The sequence below is a fragment of the Dysidea avara genome, chromosome 9, assembly GCF_963678975.1.
Source record: "Dysidea avara chromosome 9, odDysAvar1.4, whole genome shotgun sequence".
NCBI lineage: Eukaryota > Metazoa > Porifera > Demospongiae > Dictyoceratida > Dysideidae > Dysidea > Dysidea avara.
This window is the reverse complement of record NC_089280.1, coordinates 21,314,609-21,341,812: the sequence shown is the minus strand read 5'-3', so window position 1 is coordinate 21,341,812 and position 27,204 is coordinate 21,314,609. Positions and strand designations below refer to the sequence as shown.

Here is a 27,204-nt window from a genome sequence, read left to right as displayed (position 1 = left end):
AAAGCTACGTAGGTATTAAGCACAATAATTGTGCGTTGTATCACGTGATCTAAGCTCGTAGACTACAGCTTTAAAAGATACAGTGATGTCGATGTTAATTCGCTACTCGAGTCAGGTTGGGGCATTATCGAGCTGTGTCCACAGTGGGAGACGATATTTCACTAATCTCTCGTGGCAAACTGGTAACCGATGGGCAGTAATTAGAAGAAAGTTTGCTAGCGACGTAAAAACGGTCAGTAGAGCAGAGACAACAACTCGTACAGGATATTCTGGTAGGTGTAATGTGTGATGATTTAATAGCGTGTTCTTTAATAGGATTCTTTATACTATAGCTGAACAACTTGGTAGAGTTATTCTGGCTGGAGGATGTGTATTCGGTATTGGTAGCCTGTGTTACTATGGTTTGGGACTTTCTGGCCAAGTGGGAGCTATAGACAAGGCTGGGTAAGCTGTGTTGTGCTGGTAGAGGTCAAAGTTTGATTGCAAGTGTACTTTAATAGTGGTGTGATGTCAATTAGATATTTTCATTTTGTCATACAACAAAGTGTCAGAGGGAACACTTTGCATAGTCAAGGTGCTAATGCAAACCAGGCAATTTTATTTTTCATGTCAAATAAAGTTGAAAAAACCTTAACATTAGCTTATAGTTGCATGTTTTGTTTTACTATACGAAGCTTGGGATTGACGTAAGCTGAGGACATTTCTTTTACAAAACATAAGATTACTGAATAAAATGGTTCTTGTGTATGTTGTTACCAAAAATACAAGCTTTAGTCATTTCGTGCAACAGAAGAGTTGATAAAGAATTGCATAGTTGTTATAACGTAAGTCGCCAATTATTGGCAGGTACCAATTATCGGCACTTGTAAACTATAGAAGCTACAGGGTATATGGAGGCTACCAAGTTCCACAATTAATGGGCTGTTATATCCTCTAAAATATTCTTAGAATCATTTTCATTCGGTGATTATCGTTGTTAAAGCACTATACAAGCTATGCTGGTTAAGCATGGAATTGCGTAAGAATAATTTTTATTGGAAACCAGTACGCTTTTACTTCTAACCTGAATATTTCTTGAACGGCTGGCCTCATCTTTGTAAAACTTCTGTGAAACGGAGTTATCCAAGGACTGCACCTCCCATAAAAATTTCACAAAGAACCAACGAGGCATCATGGAGTTACACACAAAATCACACATTGTGCTGATAATTGGTCAATCACGGAAGTACAGTTGCCGATAATAGGTACCCCATGCCAATAATTGGTGCACAATAGGCATTGTGATTTTCCTTATAACAAGATGCTCACTCACGTGAGATAATTAAAATTTGATGCCCTATGAGACGAAGGACTGCTCTGTTAAATGGTTCAAAGTGGAAGTTCATACGTCATTGAATTAAGGAATTACAATTGTGTGATGAAATAGTGCCGATAATTGGCAACTTGCGCTACATGTTGAATGCTTGGTTATTGTAAATGCTTGCTAGTTCTTTTCTTGATGCTCAAACTATGCACAATGCTAATTCACCATGGTCATTTTTTGTAGGACCAAGGGGTAAAAACAAAGGACTCGTGAATTGGTAAATCTGTATATTATGGGGTTGTGGAGGTTTGTACCTTCTCACAATATATACAAGTATAAGGAAATAGTAGGAATTTTAAATTCGATTAGGGATCATAGAAAAAAAAGGAAACAAGGGAGGTCTACACCTGCAAATATACTAGTGAACATTTAATCCCTAATTCAGTCTATAGTAGCTACCCATGACTGAATTAGGGATTAAATGTTCACTAGTATATTTACAGGTATAGGCGACCTCCCTTGTTTTCTAACTTTTTTCTATGATCCCTAATCGAGTTTAAAACTCCTAATTTTTCATTATACTTGTTTGTTTACTTTTTTGTACCATTTGTGACTGGTGAACCCGCACATACCACATCAAAAGAATGGATGGTGCCAAGGATTAAGTTTTCATCTGAACGCGCTCCCCGGTTATCAGTTACTGACTTGAAGGTGCAGTGTCCATTACACTTCACTTTCAGCTATGTTCAGCCTGTTATACAGTGCTACAAATGAAGAACAGCATTAGAAGCGCCTCTGCAATCAATCCAGTCACCACGGAAATTACAGAGATTCCTGTTTACAAATGTAGAGAAGCCATGCATCATGCTTCCACGATGCGAAAAGAAATGTTACACAAAGGAGGACAAAGGTAAGTCCATGATGCGTGCATTGTACGTACTGCAGTATGCCAAAAGGCACGTCTCCAAACAAAGCAACATCAAACAGTGAAAAAAATCAAGCCCATAGCCTTGGCCATTATCAGTTACACCTGCCTAGTTAGTCAGTAGAAAATTCCACTGAATAATTTTTTTTTTAAATTTCATAAGGCTACAGGGTTGATTTTTATCACTGTTTGATATTGCTTCAGCCTGACAGGACAGGTGCCTTTTGGCATACTACAGTACATACAATGCATGCTTCATGGACTTACCTGTGTCCTCATTTGTGTCCCATTTATCATTGCTGATAGTACAAGGTGTCAATTCACGTTAGCACCATGTGATGGCTTCCCTACGCAGGGTCTGAAATTATGTTTTGAAAATGACAAATTCTGTTATGTGGTCGGACATGCTCAACAGTACTGTACAAAACAATTCTAAAAGTGTTCAGACATTAGCCCGAAATGATCGGAAAATGGTAGATGTCTGACCATATTTTTTTTCAGCCTCTGCCTACGTTTGTAATGGGAATTGTCCAAGTTTTCTGTTGTGATTGGATTGATTGCAGAGGTCCTTCTCGTAGCGTTCTTTGTTTGTAACATGTGTGTAACAGGCTGAACTTAGCTATGAATGAAGCATAATGGCCACTGCTACTTCAGTAATTGATAGTTGGGGCGTGCGTTCAGACAAAAACAATAAGCCTGATACCATTCTTTCTAATGTGGTATGTGTGGGCCCACCAGTCATAGTAACGTTACAAAAAGTAAACAAGTAGACCTAATTACAAGTAGACCAAAAAATTAGGAGTCAAAGAAATAAAAAGTAATGAAACAAGGAAGGTCGCCTACACACTAGTGGACATTTAATCCCCGTGGAGTAGGAATTAAATGTCCACTAGTATTTATATATTATATATCTTCAGGCAACCCCCTTTGTTTCACTACTTTTTATTACTCTGTAATCGAACTTGAAATTCTAATCATGTGTATACACTCCTGGTACATAGGACCAGATTCTTTATAGCTGTGTGGCCTACCCACTCTAGGTTTTGGCCAGCTGAAGTGAGGCACAGAATCAGTGTCACTTATGGATACTTTGCTAGTGGATTAGCTGTCACTGCTGCTGCTGCCTATGGTGCAATGAGAGTTGAAAGTGTAATGCGTTTTCTTGTAAACCGTCCTTTTATGGTGAGTTATATTACACTCACACGTGTATGACTGGTATTTATTTTTTGTTTTTTAAAATCTTCTTAGTCTCTGGGTGTATTTCTTGTTGGTACCCTTGGCTCGTCCATGATTTGTCATGCAACTCCTTACACTGCAGCTACTATGCCAATCAAACTAGGATCATTTGCAGTGTTCAGTTCTGTAATGGGAGTCACCATTTCTCCACTGATCTTAATGGCAGGTATGCTTCCACTCCGTGTCTTAATGTGAGTGTTTTACGACTTCATTCTGTACAGGTCCAATTGCTGTACGTGCTGCTGCGTACACCGCTGGTGTTGTGGGTGCATTAACCATGACAGCTGCTTGTGCACCCAGTGAGAGGTACCTATATATGAGCGGACCATTATCTCTTGGTTTAGGTGTAGTGCTCGTTGCTTCTATTGGTAAGTCGCACTATATATTAACTTAACAGATAGTATAATGATTGTTCTTTCCTTACAGGTGGTATGTTTGCTTCACCAGCGTCAGCCATAGGGGCAGGGTTGCACTCAATATACATGTATGGTGGCCTAGTGCTGTTTGGAGGCTTCGTTCTGTATGACACTCAACGAATTATACACAGTGCCGAGAAGAGTCCTACATATGACCCAGTCAATATGTATGTCTCATGTACTGCTTCTCCACCATATTTTTACACAGTATATTTTTGCTGTAGGTCTATGGGGATCTACATGGATACTATCAATATCTTCATCAGGATTTTAATGTTGATGATGGGGTCTGGAAATCGAAGAAAATAAAATAAAACTAATTATTAAGTAAAATTTTATTCTGCTGCTGTTGATATTCTCCTCTTAATGCACATCAAATGTACAATAAATAATATTGTATAATTATATTATTGAAGTTATTATTTTACCTGACTTGAATTATTGAGATGTTGGCATCTCTTCATCTGTTAGAGCACTAATGTTTGACAAAGAACTTGATGAAATGAATGATTTCATTGTTGCAGTATCCACTGTACCAGCAATGGCAATAATGTCATCTTTATTGATGTTTCCAGTACTTGTTGATGGTTGTTGAGTTATTTGTTGGGATTGGAATTTCTTACTGTCGTCAGAATCAAGTGTGCTTCTACTGAGCTGTTCTAGTCTAATAGGGTTGTCAATCATAGTGACAGTAGTGAGTGTTTGTTGTGTTGCATTACGTTCTATCACTGGTGGATTAGCAATATCGTGTGCTGCCACATTCTCCATTGATAGCTCTGCAACCATGCTAGTACTGTTTTCTTCTTGGTCATCAGTCATGGTCGTACGTTCACCAGGTACTTCACTCTCAATAGAATCCTGAGTGTCTGCAGGTTTGTGTTGAGAGGATGCTTGTTCAGTAGTTGGTTCATCTTGATGTTGAATTGCTAGTTCTGAGGACAATTCTGGTGGCACGGCAGGAACAGTTGTGTCTTCTTCAGCTGTTGTGGTTCCCTGTATATTAGAAGGATCAGGAATGCCGTTTTCAGGTTGCTCTACTGTTGCTGTTTCATCTTTATGTTGCTCGTCTATTTGACTTGCAATTGGTGTCGTTGCTTCTGTGTCTGAAGGTTGTTCTGATGTTTGTTTTGTAGTATCATCTCCACCAGGTTCTGCATGATCTTGAGTGGCACTGACTTCTTTAATGCTGCTTTGTTTGTCATTCAAATTATCCACTTCATTTTGACCATCACCTGAATGCTGTGATTGTTGATCAGGTTTTTGATCAAGTTCAGGTTTTTGGTTGACTTGTTGATCAGATTCAGATTGTTCATCTGGTTGCTCAACTTGCTGATCCAGTTGTTCAATTTGTTGATCAGGTTGCTGATCAGCTGCAGGTTGATCAGGTTGCTGATCAGCTGCAGGTTGTTCAACTTGCTGATTGGGTTGTTCATCAGGTTGATTTTGTAGTTCCTTTTCAACAGCAATCCTGGCGATATCCAGAAATGTGGAATCATTCTCATCCTTGTCCTTCTGTATTTGTTCATACAACTGTCTCTGCTCCTATACAATACACATTCACTATACACTAGTACCTGTTTAGCACATGTGTGTACCTCAACGATGGTTGCAGGTATGCTGCCAGGTGATCGGATATTTGGTGAGTCCGGCTAAATGTTTAATACACATTATATAATATTCTAATTTTTTTCATTATTAAGGCTACAAATGGGACCAACACTGACAATATATAAAAAGATTTTTTGATGCTTGACTGCAAGTTAATAGCAATATTAAAGGCAGTCTGCCGGGCTTAAACCAGATGGGTATTAATATTTAAGAGGTAGACCATAGCTATATACCTGTTTGGCATCACTTAGCCATCCTTCATCGTCTGTGCCTTCAGTAGAATTGCTGTGCACAAATATGTGCAATTACACTACGTGAAGTGTGCGTGCATGTGTGTGTGTGTACACTTTTGGATATAATGCGGTGTGAGTGTATGTGTGTGCATGTTAATAAATATGTATAGTGCCTGTTCACCTGCGCCGTGTTCTCAGCTGTTTCAAAGCACCCTTGGCATATTTCAATTCATTTTCTATCACACAATATAAACACACAATACATTTGTTACAAGGCACTAACCATATTTGGTTAATAGTTCCACCACTAGAGTCTGTTCATTGTCCTACATTAATTACACAACAACACATACACCAGTCAAAAGATGAGAGCAATATGTGTTAGCTGTAAATCAACATATAGCACAGTGGAGCCCTAAGGACACCAACCCATTGATTTACATACAGATCAAGCTCTGTTCAATTACTCTAATAGAACATACATTTACTAGCCACAAAATACTCTAGTTCATCGCTCACTTTTGGTTTAACAAGTATTAAGGAAAATTCAGGACAACTAACTAAGAAGCAAGGTCCCAATGTGTCCAAGGGTTTCACTTTATCTCTTATTTAGACTAAATACTGACCATGGCTAGTTGTAAAGGTGTTCTATCATTTCCATCTCTCACAGTTAACTTTGCTCTATTGGATAACAGCCACTTGCAACACTCCAAGTGTCCACTGTTGAAAAGTAGATACATGAAGCTGTAATCACTTACTGAAGTGTTCTTACCGCATTGCAGCCAAGTGAAGTGGAGTCCTTTTATCTACTGTCTGGCACCGCAGACTGCACTCTAGTGCATGCAACAACTACAAGAATTCGATGCTATACAATCATATTCAATTCACATATATTACACCTTTAAGCAGTTTACATGTCCACTCAATGCTGCGATGTGTATGGCAGTATATCCGGTTGGTGTCTCTTTTTGCATGTCTGCCCCACAAATGGATAACATCTATGTATAAGCATTATGTAATGCAAAGAATATAGAGAAATGTAGTTGAATATACTTTAACACTTTCCAGAGAGCCTCTCTCTGCTGCACAATGCAGTGGTGTATAACCTTGCTCATCCAGTGAACTACAGATAGACAATAAGTGGAGTTGTATGTGTTTCAGAATTTTTACTTTAAAAGTGTGCTAGCTTCCAAGCTCAGTTCTTTTATCCTGTCCACATTACCTGTGCAAGCAGCTTCATGGATGGATGGACCAACTGTAAAACATGTATACTATAAATGTATAGCCCGTGCTACTGATATTGTTACCTGGTAATCTTTTGGTTATAACTGGTTCCTGTTAAAGTAGCGCATTAAAAAGTAACATAATGTTTAAAATAAAGTTGGCCTACTTGCTCTCTAAATTTTTGTTCACTTTTCTTAGCTCTAATGCCACTCTACAGACAATACAATAATATGCAGGGGACATGTTAAGAGTTTCCCAACCTTGAAGCCCCGATAGTACTGTTGGATAGTGGTGGCTGCAATGTGTTTACGTAACTCCTCTTCCTTTCTGGCTGCCTCCTACAGTGGTAAAAATAGTACAGGTATCTACCATATATGGTAGGAAATGGACATACCATATCTTGCAGATCAGATACTACCACAGCACTTGTGAGTGATTTATTTGATGGTAGATCAGTAGGACTGAAACATTAAAAATATAAACACACATTTAGTATGATGTGGTGTACCCTGTGATTACGACTGTAGGGACCTCACTAGTCGTACTAGTGCGACTGGAGGTTTTTCGAGCTTGTTTCTTCATTTTGATTCGCTCAGCTCGTTTTTGATCCATGATCTGTAACACAACAGAAAAGTGTACACAAGGGAAATTCTCTTTGGTTGCAGTAGCCATGGTAACAAGGGACATAATAAACATGTTTACTGTAAATCATAAATTTAACACTGAAATTAACACCATTGTTTATATTAGTGTATATTGGTGAGTGACCAGCTATTGTAATAATATACAGACAAGCATTCACACCTAATTGTAACATGTAGTGTTATGACATCTATGAGAGTACTGAATCTTTTCCAAAATTCACAGCACAAGAAACATGGCATGTACTACATAGATGTACTTGGCTCACAGTTGTTCTTACAGAACACACACTGAGAAATTAAGATTATGAAATACTGCATTATACATTGACAATAGTACACTACACATATTCATGTTAGCCACCCATACATTTCAGATTATATGTTATTCACTTACGGCCGACAAGTCAGTTTGTATTCCCACTTCATTCAAGGTCTGTGTGCTAGCATCCTGGCACTCGGTAACTTGTAAACCAATACTCTGCATGGATGATGTCACTACTGGAATCCTTCCAACACTACTAATAGACTGTACCATCATTACACCTACAATAATGGATGATATAGCTAGCATGAATTGTACTGTAACACTAACTTTGGTTGGGTACAATAGAAGATGATTCTTCAATTTGAGTTGATGCATCCTGAGTTATTTTATATGACACTTGTGATGGGTTCTCTAAAGGATGATTATTAGTTACTGAAGGGTGTTGGGTTGGTGTTGATTTAGCGCGGCCTGCAGGCACATCTTGGTGCTCCATATGTTTATCATTTTTAAATTGTTTATTTTTTATTGTTCTTCTCTGTAGAACAGGCATGCACAAAGCACTGTCAGATCTTGTGAACAATGTTGAGGTGGTAAATAACTGGTTCTTTGATGTACTGTGGACAGTGTAATGCATTAAATCATCATCTTCTGGTGATTGTGTTTCCGATGACTGTAGACTACTAGCTTTGCTACTGATGCTACTACTGAAATCTGGTCTCTGAAGAGATGGCTGTAAATTGGTGTCATCTAATGCATTAGACAATGGTGCAGCCTGCGCCTTTGGCTAAAGTAGAGACATTTACTGTACAATATTGCAAGAGCACTGAAGTATCATACTGTGCTTTGTTTTGGTCGTCTGTGTGGTCTCGTTCTTCTTACATCCTCACGAGATGTCGTACTAGCAGACGAAGGCCCTGAATAAAGAACTACAGAAACTATACAACTGCAGATGTAGCATACTTGAAGAGCTGAAACTAGGTTTAATAGGACGTCGAGTTGCTGATGTGGTCGCAGAACGGTTGATAGCAGAACCAGTTCTGTTAAGATGCTTCACATTCTATTGAATATAATGAAAGACTGGTAAATTATATTTTATGCTGTCTTACTGAAGTTAGGAGCATTCTTGAAGCAGTGTGTACCAGCTTGGTGTTATCGTGTGATTGCGTCTCCTCTTGTTTTGTGTAATTCATTATAGCACTCATTGGGCGTGGAGTAGAGTTAGACCTGGGTTTCTGAAATACTGTGATATGGTTAACTATAAAACACATCAACTACTTACCAAACCCATCTCCTTTGTACGCTTGCCAAGGTGTGGTTGAGACAAGTAGTGTACAATAAATTTGTCCTGCATTGCATCATAGTACAGTGAGCCCTATAGAAAATATGCAGACCAGTTAAGATACATTACAAGACTGTATGAGCTAAACAGCTACGGTCTCATTGTAGCTATTTTGTACATTGGCAATGCTGCAAGGCATTCACTACATATACCACATGTCACGGTGAATAATTGTAAACAAGCTATGTTTTTAGCTTACTCCTTTAGAAGAGGTGAAAGATCCCATCATATGTTGGACACCAGACAGATCAAAGGCTTCTTCACGTCGCTGCACGTCAATGTAATGCTTCCTGCAAACATACATCGTGGCGTAGATTTTACAAAGGACGCCTTATTGGGGGTCTTTCCTTACAGCTTCTTTGCTACTGCACGCACGGTTGACTTAGGAATATCATCTATATCTTCGCTATACGCCATGTCCACCGCCTTACGCTACTATCATCAAAGGTTAACTCCTTCACACTTGCTAGTTACCATGGAGCACATAGTGCGCTTTAATTAGCACAAAACTTGGATCCTGCTGCTTTTAAATTCGCTGCAGAATAAACTGAAATGATTTTGATTTCGATTATTAAGCTTTCTTGTTAGTTGAGTAGAATAAGTACGAGTGTGTGCTAGCTCTTTGGCTGGTTCACTGGTAGATTTAATATTGCTATGGTAACGATTGAAAACAGAGCTTAAAACAGTCATGTCGCACAGGTGAGTGAGTCACACGCATTCTTTGTTTGTAGCGTTTACTACACAGTGCTTATCACGAGATCTGGCATAAAGCCAATGTTGAGCTCACCAGCATTCTCGAAGTGGAGTTACCTAAGCAACCCCCCAAACCAGAAAAGGTATCGTGGTTCTGTTTTTGTATCTTTAAAATAACTGCAGGTGCACATTTAGGACAGGCTTGTGGCATTTCAGAAGTTTGCCACCATGTATGTTAGATATGTTCTGATATTTAGAAAGCTGGAAGAATGTTATGACCAGGTTAACTGTGCTGTATTATTAGAGTAAAACTATCATTTTGTTTTGCATTTAAGATTGTTCATCCACAAAAGCGAAGACTAATCAAACACGTACTAGATGGAGTCATAGGAAGGTAATCCAACTGGCAGTAACATGGCATCAATTTTTTTACTAGTAGTTTTCTAGGATTCTGGAGCTTAAAAATGAAATGGTTAATTTAGAATTTCTTGAGTTCCACTATTTCGATGATATTTTAGCTGATATGAAACTGACACCAGTAAGTTTCAAGGCTTGTTGTTTCAATCACAATTATATTGCTTACATTTGACAGCAAGATATTGAGCTTCCTATTCCGAGGTATGTGATAAGTGAAAATGCTAAAGTCTTAAAGGAGAGAGAGAAGATGCTTGGTACCATCCTAGCTCGTATGGGCCCTCAAGACTCCTCAGCCGACAATGTAAATACTGTGTTAATAGATTGTCTTGTATGTGCTAATACTGTAGGGGAAAGATGAACATGGAATGACTACTGAAGAAGCTATAAAATTGATTCAGGTTTGTGGACAAAGGAAATAATCTTTTGTTCAAGTTTTGAACTCAAATACTCTAATAGAACATACATCTATCTTACACTTTGTGTCTCGATAGATTCATGAAAGAGGCAGGCAAGGAAGATTAAGAGCAAGACTTATGAAGGAAATAAGGTACAGTATAAAATCAGTAATGAGCTTTTATTTTATTTGTGAAGAATGCAAGATGAAATGGAGAATCTAGCTAAAACACGTGGACCCCCAAAACTAGATCGAGATGTAGCAGCGATTACAATACAAAAGGTTGAGTTATACAAACAATAGAATGATCCAACTATTAATGGTGGTATATAGATGTGCAGAGGATTTCTACAGAGAAAGCAGACAGCTAAAATGCGTGCTGAAGAACTTGTGTTTCTTGGAATGGTCCCACCTCCCAAGTCAAAATCACAAAAGAACATGCCAGTACACGTTGCAAAGAAAGTAGAAGTGAGTTCAAGCATTAAATACTAGTTGATAGTATAAATGTTACTATATTTTATTCTCAGGACAAACGGAGGCTTACTCAAGAACATCATGAAAAGGGATATCTGGAAGTACGTGCTGCGTAATATAAATATGTACAGCAATGAGTATACGTCGTTTTACAGAGCTTAGTCACAGTGAAAGACAAACTACGAGAAGTTGAAGGTCCTGATATTAAAGAACAGATGCAAGATCAGATAAGACAGTGGTTTATAGAAGTCAGGTATGAAGCTAACATGCTGAATGGAACTTGTCATTCCCGCTCTCTCTGACTTTCTAGGGATGCAACAGGAAAGTTCCCAGATTACCCCGATATTGACGAAGGAGGATCTGAAGCAATATTTAAAAAGAAAGTAGTGGAGGTTAGTTATAGGTTTTGTAGAGATACCATAATCTGTCTATGTTTTTAGGATAAGGATGAAGACAAGGTAAAATTGTAACAGCTAATATATTGGTAGAAATGTGCTCTTAAAGGATGCTGGAAAGAAGGGTAAAAAAGGCAAAAAAGGTGGAAAGAAAGAAAAAGATAAGAAGAAAAAAGACAAAAAGGGAAAGAAGAAAGGAAAAGGAGAAGAGGTACATACAAGAGTTATATAATTTATGTCAACATCACTATCACAAAGGAGGATGAAGGAATTGTGATGGCCCCATCTAAGTTTGTACCAACAATACAAGAAGGCTTCACTAGCTATGCAGGTAATTGGAGTATAGCTAGTGTTGGGTATACCTATTTGATGGTTAAAGGAGTGTGGCAGCATCGTGATGAGACTGGAAACTTCTTGCAGAAACATGATGTAGAAATTGTCAAAGAGGAGAAAAGGTTTGTGTTGTGTGTACGTGCGTGCGTGTGTGAGTGCGTGGGTGTGTGTGTGCATGTGTGCTTGCATGCATGTGAGTGTGTGTGTGCATGTGTGCTTGCATGTATGTGAGTGTGTGTGTGCATCCATGCATGTGTGTATATGTGTGTATACAATATTGTATATATCCACACACTTGAAAGTTAGATGTACGGCACTACTGATTGACTGTGCAAAAGATGTATACTGTATTAGAGTAGTTGAGGTTTATGTTATTCCTTTGCTGAGATGGATGTCAATCAAGCATACAGAGCCTGAAATTATGGTCAGGTATCTGCCATTTTCTGACCATTAATCTTATAGCTGATGTCTGAATGAACACTTTTAGGAAGATTTTGTACAGTACTATTGAGCATGTCCAACCAAATAATCAGATAATTTTCAGAACATAATTTCAGGCCATGTAAGTGTACAAAACATGCTCTATCTATGGGATCCCTCTTCTTCCTCCCCCAACAATAGTTTTAGCTTCTTGAGATCAGTTCTGAGAGCATTTTTTCCCAATAACTGTTTGTTCTATTAGAGTATCTCGAATAGCAAAGATCACAATTGATAAAAGGACTGGTGCTCTACTTGCTTCTCCTTTCCCCTGGGTTTGCATAATGAAATATACTGTTTGCCATGTGCTATTAGTATCTGGATAGTTATCATCCTCACACTAATACGGCATGGTGCCTAATACATTTTATCCACTACAGAATTGAAATAGAAAAGGAAGTGAGAGTTCAGGTCGATGAACTGATGAGAGAGGAACTGAAGAATTTGAAACTGGTAACAATTCTTAACTGACCAATTGACTTACCACTCACTGCACAAACACTCAGGCTGTTGACAGAGATAAGGGAACAAAGAAGAAGAAAGGTAAAAAGAAAGGAAAGAAGGTAAACCAGGATTTGATTAAGGAGCTAATACAGTACATCTTGTATTGTATACAGAAAAAGGGAAAGAAGGGTAAAAAAGGAAAGAAAGAGAAAGATCTAACTCCTGATAGGTAACTATTTATAGATAATAGCACATTCCTTATATGTATTTTGAATAGAACAATTGAATCACTCTACGAGGAACTTGTACAAGAAGGTATCATTGTTCGATGTCCCAAAATACAGTTATCTGACTATGTTGGAGAATATAGGTGTGTGTGTATGGTTGACTGTGTCAGACTGTAAATGTTATGTATAGCTACTTGGCTACTACACTGAGGCAGAACAATATAGAGCCAATGCCTTCATTATCTGATGTAAGACGAGTTATCACAGAACATTGTATTCTTCCACTCAGTAAGTTTGTAGCATATATTACATATAATGCAGATTTAATGCTTGATTGTACAGGCTGTCAAGCTGTCCACGAGCAAGCTCCACATGTTAAATCTCTTATGATAACTGGTCCTCGTGGTGTAGGTAAAAAGATGCTTGTTCATACTATTTGTACTGAAACCGGAAGCATTCTTTTTGACCTCACACCGAGTAATATAGCTACCCGTTACCCTGGCAAAGCAGGCCTCAATATGCTGCTACATATGGTGTTCAAAGTGGCTAAGCATTGGCCACCTGGTGTAATTCATATTGACAGCTGTGAGAGAACATGGGTGAAAAAGATCCCCAAAACAGATAAGGTAAGTGGAAACTGATTAATTATTTAACTAACAAAGATAACTGGGTATATTGATTATCAGACTGATCCTAAACGTGTAAAAAAGGCTTTACCAAAACTGTTGAAGACAATGAAAGTAGATGACAGGGTCATGATTATCGGAACAACAAAGTCACCATTTGGTAATGTCACAGTGTTATAAGATGACCCTGTTGTTATACTGTATTACAGATGCTGACGCTAAAGGATTGTGTGGTATGTATGAGCGTATAATAATGATCCCAAGACCTGACTATGCCTCGAGACTTGGTGAGTTCATTGTGACACTTATCACTTATTTTGTGTGTGTGTGTGTGTGTGTGTGTGTGTGTGTGTGTGTGTGTGTGTGTGTGTGTGTGTGTGTGTGTGTGTGTGTGTGTGTGTGTGTGTGTGTGTGTGTGTGTGTGTGTGTGTGTGTGTGTGTGTGTGTGTGTGTGTGTGTGTGAGAGAGAGAGAGAGAGTGAGTATTATGCACATGTGTACTATGAAATCTGTTGCAGTGCTTTGGAGGAATCTGGTACTACGTAATGGTGGCCGGATCACTGACATGTTGGACTTGAGTTGTTTGGCAAAAGTGACCGACGGCTACACACCCGGTCACATGAACACAGCTGTAACGCAAGTCCTAAATGAAAGACGTATAGCACAAGTAAAGAAAAGACAATAATTCTCTTCTAACATTAATGTTTTTCTCTGTTGTTCAGCTTCACAAAAGACCTCTAGTTGCATCTGAGCTGATTGCACCTCTATCAAAAATTGACCCAATTTATCATGAAGAAGAGGAAGCATACAAGGTGAAATAGAAAGGTACAAGCACATTAACTCAATGCTATCCACAGATCTGGTATGGCAGCAAGACTAAACTTGGTAAGAAAAGAGCTCAACTAGCTAAAGGAGAAGATGATGATGGTGTTAGTAAAGGAAAGAAGGGTAAAGGCAAGAAAGGAAAAAAGAAATAAATTTTAAAACTAAAAATTTGACATTACAACTACATATGCCAGTGCAAAAATCTAGAATATATAAATCAGCAATAAAAATAATCTTCAGTGCAAAAGCTCTAGCTACAAAAATAAGTGCCTTTATAATGGTATGGTGTGTAAAATGGCATAAGTGGTATCCAGTTTACTAGTACTTGGTTGTGAATACTGTTGTAATGGACCACCACAGCCCCTGCCAACACTGATCAACATTCTACATGGAATATCATTTGAGGGATCCTGTTGGTGACCTATACTGGATACAAAGCCATTCAAACTGATACTTGCATGCATGGAGGTCAGATACACTGTGGCTTTGCTGTGATAGCCTGGCAAGGGAGTCCTGTCTCCATCTGAATCAAGAATATAAAGTTTCCCACCATACTCAGCAACATAGATGTCAGTTGACTGGGGTAGTATAGTGATAGCTAAATAAATTAAAAGACATACACAGTAACCAACTGTTGTATTGTAGAGAATGATATACCTGGGGTATGTAAGTTGATAATTCTATGTAATGTCTGGTCAGTAAACCAACAGCTAATCACAGAAGTACTGTTATCACAGTCTCCATGTAGAGCATACACTACAACCTTCCCCATGGATGTAGAAGACACAGACTTCAACTGAACAATGTCTAGTTTAGAATCAAGCTTGTTAGAGACTGAGTCGACCTTCAGAGGTGTCTTTGTAAGGTCTTTCGTTTGATGGTCTTTAAGAGTCTCTCTCCAAGTGGAAAGTGATTCCACCACATAAATGATACCCTTGTCACAGCCACACCATATAACTTGTTGCCCTCCATCTTTCTCAAAAGACTCCAATGTATTCAAGCACCCAATATTTATCAAGCATGTAGTTTGGATGCCAGACATGATGGAGTAAACCATTGAGTCCCCTTCAGTATCAAGAAGATAATCATTGTTCTCAATAAAAGCTAACATTCCATGGTAGTATCCCAGTACTACTAGATTGTTGGTAATGGTGAGCATACCACGCAGTAATTGGCCGTACACTTTTAGCTCCTCAAATGAACAGTACTTCAGTATACCAAATGTCTCAATCTGGCAAATAGCAATGCTGCCATCTTCACAAGCAATCCAAACATGTTTATCATCAATTTGGCATAGTGACTTCATACCACTCTTCAGTGTTGTGCGATAGACCTAATAATTATTGGAAAGTGTAATATACAATGAAACCTATTAAAAGTTTAATGTCCATTACAGAGAAGTTTCATGGTATTTTTTTATTTATTTATTAATGCTTTACAGCACAAGTGCTGAAGTATGGCTAGTATATCACTAGAGCTGTGCAATAATGTAATATTATTGGGGTCATATCATGAAAATAATAAATCTCCATGGACCAATAGTAGTTAGGTCACCAACAACTAGCACAGTTGTACAAGCTGTTAAGACTATTTGGAAATGAATGCAACAACTGTTGTACTGTAGTTCAAATGTTCTGTGACATAACTTTATTATGATACTATTATACTTGCACAACAACAAACTTACATCCATTTTAAAACTGGGACCACTTTCAGAATCAACTACAGTATAGACAGATAAGACATTTTCTTCTATGTCCCTGTCAGTGTTAAAGAGATTACTGGCAATCCAAAGTGATATGCTGCCATCTTCTGCTGTCACTACTAACACATCAGTGACTTGTAGGTCACCAAGATTGTATGAGTTGACAATTGACAGGTTTTCTGGCACCATAAGGTTTGTCAGTTCCTCAGCACTTGGTCGATTGGTGTACTCCTGAGCCCAGCAACTAACCAAACAGTCATATAACACCTGAGGGTACTTGGGGTCCTAAAACACACAACAGAACCAATGTAATGACTGTATTTTTAACTAGCTAACTGCATGTAAACACACTACAGTGCTCAGAAATACATACTGTAAGGGGCACTACAGTACACAATCTGACCACGAAACACAAACATGTGTGCACACAACCACATATTCATATATATAGGCTCTTCTTACCACTGATATGAATTGTGGTCTTCTTCCTTCTTTTATTTCTTCATCAAAGGTCAAATGACCACCATCGGGTGGAAGCTCCCGAAGTGTCATCAACTCATACAGTGACACACCCAGTGAAAATATGTCAACCTAAACGTACGGCACAATACCAGTATACAGTTCTAGTTTTATACCAACTTTTTCTGTCATTTGTTCTTTCCCCATGTGTCTGATAGCCTCAGGGGCAGTGTGACCAGCAGTGGCCTGCTTCCGATTAAACCCTCCTGGGCCAACAACTGCTGATATTCCAAGGTCAGCAAGTTTGATTAAAACTCCAGGATTACCACTGTTCTGTTTGCATTTAACGCATGAAAATGATTTCAGGGGTTTTCCCTGCACATAACACTGATGCCCATGTTGTGGAAATTTAAATACCAACACGTTGTCTGGCTTAAGATCAAAGTGAACAATACTCTTTTCTTGATGGAGGAAATCCAAAGCACAAGATATCTACAAATTCATTATGGACTAGTACAAATAAATTGCATAAACACACTACACTACATATTACACACACTACACATAGACACACCACACACACAATAAAATACAGCATAAATGTTGCAGTAAAACTTAATGGAATTTCAGTGGAGTCTGTGGGTGCAACCCCTTGAAGCTATATATGGAAGAATTTTAAGTTTGATTAAGGATCATAAAAAAAAGTAGAGAAACAAGGGAGACCTGGACTACTTTAAAATTGTTTCTGGACCACCAACAGACACACAGACACACACACACACACACACACACAGACACACAGACACACACACACACACACACACACACACACACACACACACACACACACACACACACACACACACAAGCTACACACGCACACCTGTTGAATACTCAGCAACACTGATTCTGGGCAGAAATTACATCTCGCTTCTCTGTAGTTTGTTAGTATCTTCCTAAAGCTACCAAGTGGGGCCCACTCCATCACAAAACTCAAAGGGTCCATAGTTATCCCAATAAAATGAACTATGTACTTGTGTGAGGAAGAGCACAGCTTGTTCAACTCCAAGCGAGTATCAGCATAGTGATCAATAATGCACTCCTTACTATTAGGAACTTTAACCACCACATCCTCCAGAGTACCAGTGTCTTCCTATAATATAAATATGAATCACAAGTTACAAGAATCTATTACCTTATAAAGCTTGACTCGGTACACTGTTCCAAAGCCTCCTTTCCCAAGTTGCTCGTGTTTGCCTCTAAGAGCACTCTTATCAATTGTGGAGTGCAACATATCCCTGAACATCTGTAATATAGTACTGGTGACTAAGTTTCCCTTACAAGTATGTGTGTGTGTGTGTGAGTGTGTGTGTGTGTGTGTGTGTGTGTGTGTGTGTGTGTGTGTGTGTGTGTGTGTGTGTGTGTGTGTGTGTGTGTGTGTGTGTGTGTGTGTGTGAGTGTGTGTGTGTGTGTGTGTGTGTGTGTGTGTGTGTGTGTGTGTGTGTGTGTGTGTGTGTGTGTGTGTGTGTGTGTGTGTGTGTGTGTGTGTGTGTGTGTGTGTGAATGCGCATGTGTACGTGCACATAGTGTGGTGTGTTTGACATGTGTGTGTGTATGTGTGTGTGTGTGTATTTATGTGCTGCTGTGGTGTTGGAATGAATTTGTGTGTGATTTGTCTACAAAGAAACATCTCACCACATCAGGAATAAGATCTGACAATTTCAGTGCATCATGATAAGGGCACATAATAGTGCCTACATTTTTTGCTACCCATATGCAATGCTCTAAGGTAAACCCAGCTGATGCATCTGTTCCTAGGTTCCATGAGATTCTTTTTGTGGTGTTACTATGTCCATATTCAGGAAATCCCTTAAACAAGTCTGTTTTTTCCACTAAACAGCTGGGAGCCTTAGCAATAGGAGTTTTCATTTCAATTACTCGAGAGGTAGATGCAACTGTCACATTTCTTTGATGGGGAATAGAGCCAGGTGATCTACACACAGGTAATCCATTGATTTTGACATTAAATTCATCCTCTTCTTTAAGCAATTCTTCATCAGGGGTTGTACTATCTCCAAAGCAGTATGGACAAGGAACAAACTGTTGTATGATTGTACTGTCTGGAGAGTACAAACCTGAGTCACCTTTAAACCACTCTCTTAATACTTCATCAATTATCTCTAAAACATGAGACATAATTTGTGCACTCATCAAACTTGAAACACGCTTTGGACCTCTAGGATTGGTTGAATGTGACTCCAATATGTAGTCAGGTACATTAATTTCAAACCCATTATTGAATGTAGAAAAACTCTGCTGCCAGTCTTTGCCTGTAGGGCAAAGTCCCATCATTCTGATCTTTTCCACAGTGGTGCTAGATGCCTGCCTATTTCCATCATCATCAACCACATTTGGATTAAAAAGGTTACTGACAAACAATAGAGTTTTATTGTCAAAATCCAGCATTATTCCAGTTTTCCAGTAAAACCATTGACAAGGTATATGACCAATAACAACATCTCCTGGGTTGTTTAGTGGCTGGAATGGCATGTCTGGTACACAGTTATTTAAAATTGTCTTGTAAATTTGACTAGCAGATGATAGACACCTGGCTAGCAATCGTGGCCAGAAACTAATTGGAATATGGTGTAATAGGACTATTCTACGATAGCATACTCCAGTGGAACGTAAAGTCAGCTGTCTCTTCATGTGCACTATTCCAGCTACTGCGGGCAACATCATGGTAGTATAAATAGATGATTGAATATTTAAATCTTTGTTCAGATGTTTCTTTACATTTTTTCGTGGGAAAGTATATTTGACTATTGCATTGGAACGCTTATCAGCTTCCTCATCAATAAGAGAGGGAATAAGCAGTGTGTTGGCATCCAGGGGTACAGCAATTCCAAAATTACACAGCAGTTTAATTAATAAACCGATATACTTTGGAAGTAATCCACGTTCTGACAACATTTCCTCCAATTTAAACCTCCTCAATTTTCCATTGTGCCTTCCACCTGTGCATGAAAATATTTTTTGTATTCTTCTTATATACATTGCATTTTACAAATTTGGGGAGTTATACGTATATACCAGCGTGTTGAATTACATTTATGCTTCAGTTCTCATACACATTAGTTAATACAGTTTTCAAGAAATTTATAGCAATCAAAAGCACAACAATCATGGTTATAAGTATGATCAGTAATTACATATTGGTACACATGACAATACTCAATTTGAGTCTGCAGTTGCACAACACTGATAGATAAATACATACCTACTGAGTAGCTAATGGGTAGCGAAATGGTAACTGCTAGTAGATAAACAACTGTATTAAATATCTACAGACTAGAATTAAAAATGGGGCATAGCTTGCACTAGCTATATAGTTTTTCTATTAATGTCCCTCATGATGTTTTGGCTGGGGTTACAGAGAAATCTTCTTGGGAAGTATATGCTCAGCTCCCAATACAAACAGACTACCTACAGGTGTATTCACAGTACTCAGAGCATTTTCTGCGGTATCATGTGGTTCATGAGAGCTTACATTATCATTGTAAACATTTTCATGATGGGTATCATGCACACCCACTTGCTCTTATGGTTAAATTTTACCACTACATCTTCATCAACAAAATACTGCAGAATTACAAGGTCAACTTAAGCTTTAGTACCATTACTCATGATTCAATGATATGCATTAGCACACACATAATTATATACTATATGTATACCTTGGTCCCATATACCAGAGTTACTATAATCCATGGGCACAACTGATGATAGTAAATCATAAAGCCATGGAGGATCAACAAAGTACAGATCACTCAATCCTGGTGAGTTGTAATGAATCAGTGTACCTGTAAGTAAACAAACATATCTAACGAACAAGCTAATGTACAGCAGAGCTGTGAAACCATCAAATTGGATATTGATATGGTATGTATATTTGTCTGAATCAGGCACTGTCACAAGTGTGCTATAGGAAAGTAAATTTCATACATATGAATCAGGCCCGTAGCCAGGGGGGGTTCGGGGGGTTCGGAAGAACCGCCCTCTTGGGAAAAAGGTCCACAATTTTAGCAAAAAGGTCCACAATTTTAGTATACAAGTCCAAATTTTCTGTAGCATAAGTCCATTAGCTCCAGTTTAATAAACACCACTAATAAGAAGCTAAATTAAGTGCTCCGAGTAGCTGACTCATTCAGTGCTTGTAATGCAATGCAAGATCGAGATACTCTAATAGAGCAGTCAATCACCCTAATAGAACAGTCACAATTACATTTTCTTATAAAATCTGTATGTAACTACTTATTTATTTACAAAACCATATTTGTTGTCTAAACTAGAACTTTCATAATATAAAATTTTTGGTGGGCAAGCCCCTCCCATGCAGAGCCCATAAATAGCATCCATGCATGCTTCAATGCGCGATCCAACAGAGTGCTCAATCTTTCCCATTCTTATTCACTGTGACATTCCAATATATTATAGACACAGATGGTATAATCACAGATGGTATAATCACAGATGGTATAATCACAGATGGTATAATTACAGTAGCAGTAGAGATATTTCCCAGATGTCATCCAAATAGCTGGTCTTGAGCTTACCTAAAAATTGTTATTTTTATTGACTGGAATGCCACTAAATTCAACCTTTTAGTGTCTATTTTCAAAATATTTCCTGGGGGGGCATGCCCCCAGACCCCCCTAGTTTCAGCATGCCACACCATAATGTAATCCATATAAAACGGGCCTCAAAAAAGGTCCACTTTTCTTCTAAAAGAACCTACCCAGATAAAAGTCTGGCTACGGCCCTGATGATGTGTAACTCCATACTCCCTTGTTTACATTAGACCATTTTTACAGTGTATCTATCTGCCAAGTAGCTTGGGCAGGCTACACACAAAATTTGAACACTTTGATAGCAAGTGCTGGGATTGATGGCAAGAGCAGTCCATCTGAACATCCAAACCTTAAACATATTAAGCCAATGCTGGAAAATATCCACCTACCAAATAAAACCAAAGCTTTAAATTTAATGTATGTCGTACATACATACAAGTTCACAATTTAATATCCAAGAAGTTCTAGAATTTTGTGTACTTTTATCATCAATTCTGCAATGATACTAATGAATTATAATGATGACATAACTGACTCAGATATAACACTATGCCATTAATTGACATTAGTATCATTTGGCTGCCCCAATTAATTTCCTAACTGCTTTAACCCTGGATATTTAAAGACCACACTCTTATTTCACAGCTTGACTGTTTCAAGTTTAAAGTTTAAGTAACATTATACCAGTGCTAATGAGGTGATTGACTGCATCTTTAACAATCTCATCCATAAATGTTTCATCCATAAAATGAACCGTTGGTGGCACTAAGTATGTTAGCTTCTCTTTAAGTGTTTGTCTAGAAGTGAGTATAAACATATGTAACAACCTATAAGGTACACAGATACACTACACACACACACACACACACACGCATACACACTACACATGCACACACACACGTACACACGTACACACGTACACACACACACACACACACACACACACATGTACACACACACATGTACACACACGTACACACACACACACACACACACATGTACACACACACATGTACACACACACATGTACACACACACACACACACACACACACACACACACACACACACACACACACACACACACACACACACACACACACACACACACACACACACACGTGCACACACACACTACACGCACACACCACACACACACACGTACACACACACACACACACACACACACACACACACACACACACACACACACACACACACACACACACGCGCGCGCACGCAAACACACAAAACTCATACATGCACATATACGCAATTAACCTTAGTTCACTCCAAGTAAGCAAGTGAGCATTTTTCTTAGAACTGCCATTGTTAGCACCTATAAACTCTTCTATAAGTTCAATAAATCCTTTAGGTACACATTGTTGCATCAAGTTCACCCTCTGGCCTGCACGATGATCTAAAAGCAGCATTAAAATTTAAAATGAAAGCTCAAATGACAGACATATCAGACATACTAGAAGAGGTTTCTATCTTTGTGGCTATGTCACAAAAGATTTGAGCAAGCTTAATGATATCACTGAAATCCTTTTTTCCATCATGACATGCTACAAACTCTACTGCACTAATCTCAGGGTATGCCTCAGATTTGTACAACCGACGGACAGCTTCAGCAATCCTATCACGTTCTTTACTCTTTTTAGACAGTTGGTCATTGTGAGTTGCTACAATCACAACCTTAGACATTGGAGCCCTAGCCTGTAGTTATTAAACAAGTCATTGTAACAGATATCAATAGATGTATGTGATTACTTTAATGGCTAAAAGCCAGTCCTCTAATTCAACAACACCTCGGACACCATCTGTGGCTTTGAAGCAGATCACATAGATAGCAGAAGGAGTAAAGAAACATTGTTGAATGCACTTCTCCTAAAGAGACAGACATTGTTTAAAGTGTAAAATTTATACAGGTGCTTACGTCTCCTGAGAAATCCCATGTGCGAAAAGAAATCGATTTTTCAATTGAAAGACTAGAAGTAGAAGTCTTTTTGTGCAGCTTGTGACTATTAAGATAGTCACAGTTCCATGTGCCTATGTCCAAACTTTCTTTGTGGCTGGCAATGCTTGACTCTACAGAATCAATGCATATGCATGTTAGTACATCAATTACATAAATTATACCTGCAGGATGTTGTTTGTCACCCAAATCAAGCTTGAAAAAAGACCGCATAATCAAACTTGATGAACCAGACGGTATTGGATTCGACAGAAATTCTAAAAGTGTTGACCTCCCATGACCTTTGGAGCCAAGGAACATGAGCTTGACAGAAGGAGGAAAGCAATCGTTCCTATTAAAACCGAATCAATTATTGCAATACAAGAAACAACACCATATTATACATACTTATCTCCATACAATGGATTCAAAATTTTGACTTTATCCTTGATATGCTGGAATTGATTAAGCTTAGACACGATTTCATCATCATTGGTGTCTTCATACTTAAATTCAAACATGTTTCGCAGCTGACAAATTTCAGCAGGAATACTAAGATTTGTATTTCCACTAATATTTAGATGATAAAGTGGTTTCATTCTGCTGAAATGTTCAGGCATTTCAGTAAGATTGCAGTTACTCACATCAAGCAGACCCAAATTTGGAAAGAAGAAGTGGATAGTCATGTGTTTGCCTGTTAAAAAACTTGCCTCCACATCAACAGTGGGCAACTTACTGTACACAAAAATCTTTGTTAAATCTTTATTGTTGCTCAAATTGAGAGAACATAGTTTTGGCAGAGTTGTGTGACTGCAATGATGACATTTGTGATTTTCATTTCTATGCAGAAGTGCAGCCACACATGGTCGTTTCTTAACAGAAACAGAGAAGATAGTACTTTCTTCAGCTCCCAATTTGTTGTGACTAATGTTGAGGCTTTCAAGTGAAAGAGGAAGTTCGTTGATTGAAGCAACCTTTGTCAGTTGATTGTAGGATAGATCTAGGGTCTGTAGCAATGGCACACAGCAAGGCAAGTATGCTGGAAATGTTCTTATATGATTGTTACTCAACATGAGCTTTTGCAATGGTGAGAAAAATTCTTCCTGGGTTGTTACACCATAGTGTGTAGGGATTTTAGGTAAATCATTGAACACCAGTTCTGACCTGCCACACAGACTGTACCGGTTTGTGTCAGACTTTGTATCTTCTTGTTCCATGTAGTCCAGCAATGTAACTTCTTCAAGAAGGTTGTTTGAAAGATTGATATTCTCCAGTACAAGCCCTTGCCACCAATTATCAGGCAGTTTCTCTATCTGATTATGAGACAAGGTCAGCCTGTTTAACTTTGGAAAGGTAAACAAATCCGAAGGCACTTCAGTTAATTGATTATTAGATGCCCTGAATTCTTTCAATTGCAGTTCTTTTATGTCTGGCATGGGTAGCATTCCATCCCATGTTAAGGACTTTAAGCCAGTCTTATCAAGAATGAGGGTTTGAACAGAAGAAAAATTTAATACACTGAGTGAGAATTCTTCAATTTTTGTATCAGACAAATCAACTTCTACAAGTTTTTTAGTGTTAGCATAGTACAGGTTGTAGTTAATCAACATTTCAATGTGTTTTACATGTCCATGGGAGAGTATAAGTGACAATGGAGTAATGCAATTGTCTCTATCAACTGTCCGTCTAACATTTACAATTTTAGCGGGGCTGAAGTGTTTCAGGAGTAGCTCCAAAGCTGCAGGGCTATTATCTGAAGCAGCCAAATGATACAAGGAGATACCATCTTCTTCATTTGCTGCCATACAATACTGGGTGATCTTTGGGTCATTAACTAGCTCCAAAATCCACTCAAAAATCTGAAATTTACCGGTATGAAAAGACCTACGTATAATAAAATAATCAGTAGTATGGTGAAAGCCGCTTACACTTTGAGTGATAAGAAATAAAACCTAATTATTGTATATAAGTATCCACACAAAACATTATAGATATGGTCATGTACACACCAACAAGCAAGCTTCCTATAAAGCTGTGGTAAATTATCCACTTTTATCAGCCATTGGATGTCTTCAACTGAAAATGTAAACACCATAGACAACACAGTAGATATGTTAATATGTACCTGAAATTTCATTTGTGTCATCATCTTGATGTTTGCTTATCCAAGCCTTCTCACATAAATCTGCAAACACGTAAAAGAGAACATGTCAGTAAAGTAGCGCTGCTGCTCGTCTTACCGATCAGTACAACTCCTAGCTCAAATCCAACAGTCAAGGCTACATGTTTGGGTTGATGGCCACTGATGGACTTGATAGTAGGATTTGCACCATTTTTTACCAGTTCAAATATAGTCAACATCAAATCATTTTCTTGTTTTTCTTTATCTTCCACCTAGCAGTGCATGACACATTTACCATAACCTATAGAAAAACTATAATCTATAACATCATACTTCTTTTGCATAGCCACTTGAGGCAAAGTGTAATGCAGTCTGTATGAAAGAGAATACACACGTGTTAGTACATGCATGACGCAGTCTGCCATAATTATACACACATGGACATGAAGACATACACACAGTCTGCCATACCCAGCCATCCTGCTTGGAATCGGCATAAGGAGAATCTATTCTCATTTGCAACTGCTCATTCACGTTTACACTTTCTACAACAAAAAAGTAAAATCATAAAACACACTGACATTCCCTTGGAGTATTCTATTCTACATATCCACCTATGGCCGCTAAGCCAAAGCAAATGACTGATACACCAACAGTATAATGTAACTTGTTAGATTGGTTCCAGCATGTAATAGCTGGATGGAAGTAGTGTACATAATCAGTACTGGGATAAACAGCAGGGTTAGAAAAGAATCTTCCAAAAAAATGCCCCCAGCATTTGGGCTTTTGTCACCCAGCTTAATTTTAATAAAACCCATGCAGCTAGTTCTTTATTAGGTTTAATGTTTTAAAAACACCTTTTTCTCGCCATTCTAGTTAAACTTAACCTAGCTATTAGCTAGTCTCGCGTGGCCAGACCGCTTTTTTCCGTATATCGGGTGGGGAAAAAAGGGTCTGGTGCAACTTCAATAGCTGTTTACTTCTGAGCCGTCCCCACATTCCGGGGACGCTAATTGAATAACATTGGTCACAAAGGAGGTGCCATGACGTCAGTAAGTTAACTAGAGATCTGTTTATCCTTTAAACGAATCTTAATTTACTCCGACGTCTCGTCTTGAAACCGGTTAATCCTCATCGTGTAACAAGACTCACAACCGGAGCAGGAGTGTAGGAATAATTCATAGTTTTACTGACTTCATGGCACCTCCTTTGTGACCAATGTTATTCAATTAGCGTCCCCGGAATGTGGGGACGGCTCAGAAGTAAACAGCTATTGGAGTTGCACCAGACCCTTTTTTCCCCACCCAATATACGGAAAAAAGCGGTCTGGCCACGCGAGACTAGCTATTAGCTTTATGTGCCCATAATTTCATTACACCACAGATTTCAAGTTAAAAGTTCTAGTCTGTAGCAATAGCTACCCAAGTAACAAAGTATTTACACAAGCACAAACAAATCTCGTTACAAATGTCAGCATAAATAATTGTATACTTTAAGCAAATGCCAAAAGTGGGTGTGGCAGGGAACTTGCATAGTCTTACCAAGTGCGGACAGCAGCTCTACGACGGAAAAACTTCCATACTGAGAAGCTTTTAGAAGCACTTCACTTAGAAAGGTTGTATCTGTAGTGTCGTTGCCTACTAACCATTCTTCGAGGAATTCGCGATTGTTGAATATCGCAGCGCTGAGGAAATCTTGTCTTTCCATTGATCAGGATCGATTTTGCGCCACGCAGCGTCTACTCCGGTCCAACATAAATCCACATTCGACCAGGTATAACTATTAGGCAAGCAGAAGACCTAAAGGTACTTTACTGACAAATATCCTATGACGT

The 27,204-nt window shown here is 38.5% G+C and overlaps 3 protein-coding genes and 1 pseudogene across 3 annotated transcripts; 2 read left to right on the top strand and 2 right to left on the bottom strand.

The window, feature by feature from the left end:
* Positions 1–8: 8 nt before the first annotated feature.
* LOC136267775 (growth hormone-inducible transmembrane protein-like) lies at positions 9–4,312 on the top strand. The gene is made up of 7 exons (XM_066062948.1): positions 9–272; positions 333–444; positions 3,269–3,410; positions 3,477–3,630; positions 3,686–3,832; positions 3,891–4,047; positions 4,105–4,312. Exons 1-7 carry the CDS (start codon positions 86–88, stop codon positions 4,187–4,189), a joined length of 984 nt encoding a protein of 327 aa, XP_065919020.1. The 5' UTR covers positions 9–85; the 3' UTR covers positions 4,190–4,312.
* Positions 4,187–9,714, bottom strand: LOC136267770 (uncharacterized). Its single transcript, XM_066062938.1, has 23 exons — positions 9,546–9,714; positions 9,393–9,483; positions 9,134–9,226; positions 8,961–9,086; positions 8,815–8,911; positions 8,692–8,768; positions 8,182–8,638; positions 7,984–8,132; positions 7,454–7,560; positions 7,340–7,406; positions 7,206–7,283; positions 7,112–7,156; positions 7,029–7,056; positions 6,892–6,976; positions 6,775–6,844; positions 6,621–6,719; positions 6,494–6,570; positions 6,348–6,441; positions 6,005–6,047; positions 5,903–5,957; positions 5,722–5,773; positions 5,476–5,529; positions 4,187–5,422 (listed from the first exon to the last, which is right to left on the bottom strand). Exons 1-23 carry the CDS (start codon positions 9,608–9,610, stop codon positions 4,319–4,321), a joined length of 3,213 nt encoding a protein of 1,070 aa, XP_065919010.1. The 5' UTR covers positions 9,611–9,714; the 3' UTR covers positions 4,187–4,318.
* LOC136267771 (dynein regulatory complex protein 11-like) lies at positions 9,667–14,730 on the top strand (annotated as a pseudogene).
* Positions 14,632–27,204, bottom strand: LOC136267769 (leucine-rich repeat serine/threonine-protein kinase 1-like). The gene is made up of 22 exons (XM_066062937.1): positions 26,912–27,204; positions 25,842–25,915; positions 25,704–25,742; positions 25,489–25,642; positions 25,374–25,433; positions 25,258–25,324; positions 23,657–25,132; positions 23,434–23,600; positions 23,231–23,382; positions 23,065–23,181; positions 22,770–23,010; positions 22,573–22,711; positions 21,977–22,089; positions 20,399–20,524; positions 18,357–19,678; positions 17,857–17,967; positions 17,545–17,814; positions 16,842–17,153; positions 16,665–16,793; positions 16,185–16,487; positions 15,155–15,830; positions 14,632–15,095 (listed from the first exon to the last, which is right to left on the bottom strand). The coding sequence occupies exons 1-22, from the start codon at positions 27,075–27,077 to the stop codon at positions 14,770–14,772; spliced, it is 6,540 nt and encodes a 2,179-aa protein (XP_065919009.1). The 5' UTR covers positions 27,078–27,204; the 3' UTR covers positions 14,632–14,769.

Excerpts from the sequence above, each read along its gene's own strand:
- LOC136267775 (XM_066062948.1), top strand. The coding sequence starts at position 86 with ATGTCGATGTTAATTCGCTACTCGAGTCAGGTTGGGGCATTATCGAGC. Across the intron at positions 273-332 it reads AACTCGTACAGGATATTCTG|CTGAACAACTTGGTAGAGTT; the intron begins GTAGGTGTAATG and ends TTTATACTATAG. Across the intron at positions 4,048-4,104 it reads ACATATGACCCAGTCAATAT|GTCTATGGGGATCTACATGG; the intron begins GTATGTCTCATG and ends TTTTTGCTGTAG.
- LOC136267770 (XM_066062938.1), bottom strand. The coding sequence starts at position 9,610 with ATGGCGTATAGCGAAGATATAGATGATATTCCTAAGTCAACCGTGCGT. Across the intron at positions 8,769-8,814 it reads ACCTAGTTTCAGCTCTTCAA|GGCCTTCGTCTGCTAGTACG; the intron begins GTATGCTACATC and ends TTCTTTATTCAG. Across the intron at positions 6,845-6,891 it reads GAAGCTAGCACACTTTTAAA|TTCACTGGATGAGCAAGGTT; the intron begins GTAAAAATTCTG and ends GTCTATCTGTAG.
- LOC136267769 (XM_066062937.1), bottom strand. The coding sequence starts at position 27,077 with ATGGAAAGACAAGATTTCCTCAGCGCTGCGATATTCAACAATCGCGAA. Across the intron at positions 22,712-22,769 it reads AAAGATAGAAACCTCTTCTA|ATCATCGTGCAGGCCAGAGG; the intron begins GTATGTCTGATA and ends TGCTGCTTTTAG. Across the intron at positions 16,488-16,664 it reads GACCACAATTCATATCAGTG|GACCCCAAGTACCCTCAGGT; the intron begins GTAAGAAGAGCC and ends TGTGTGTTTTAG.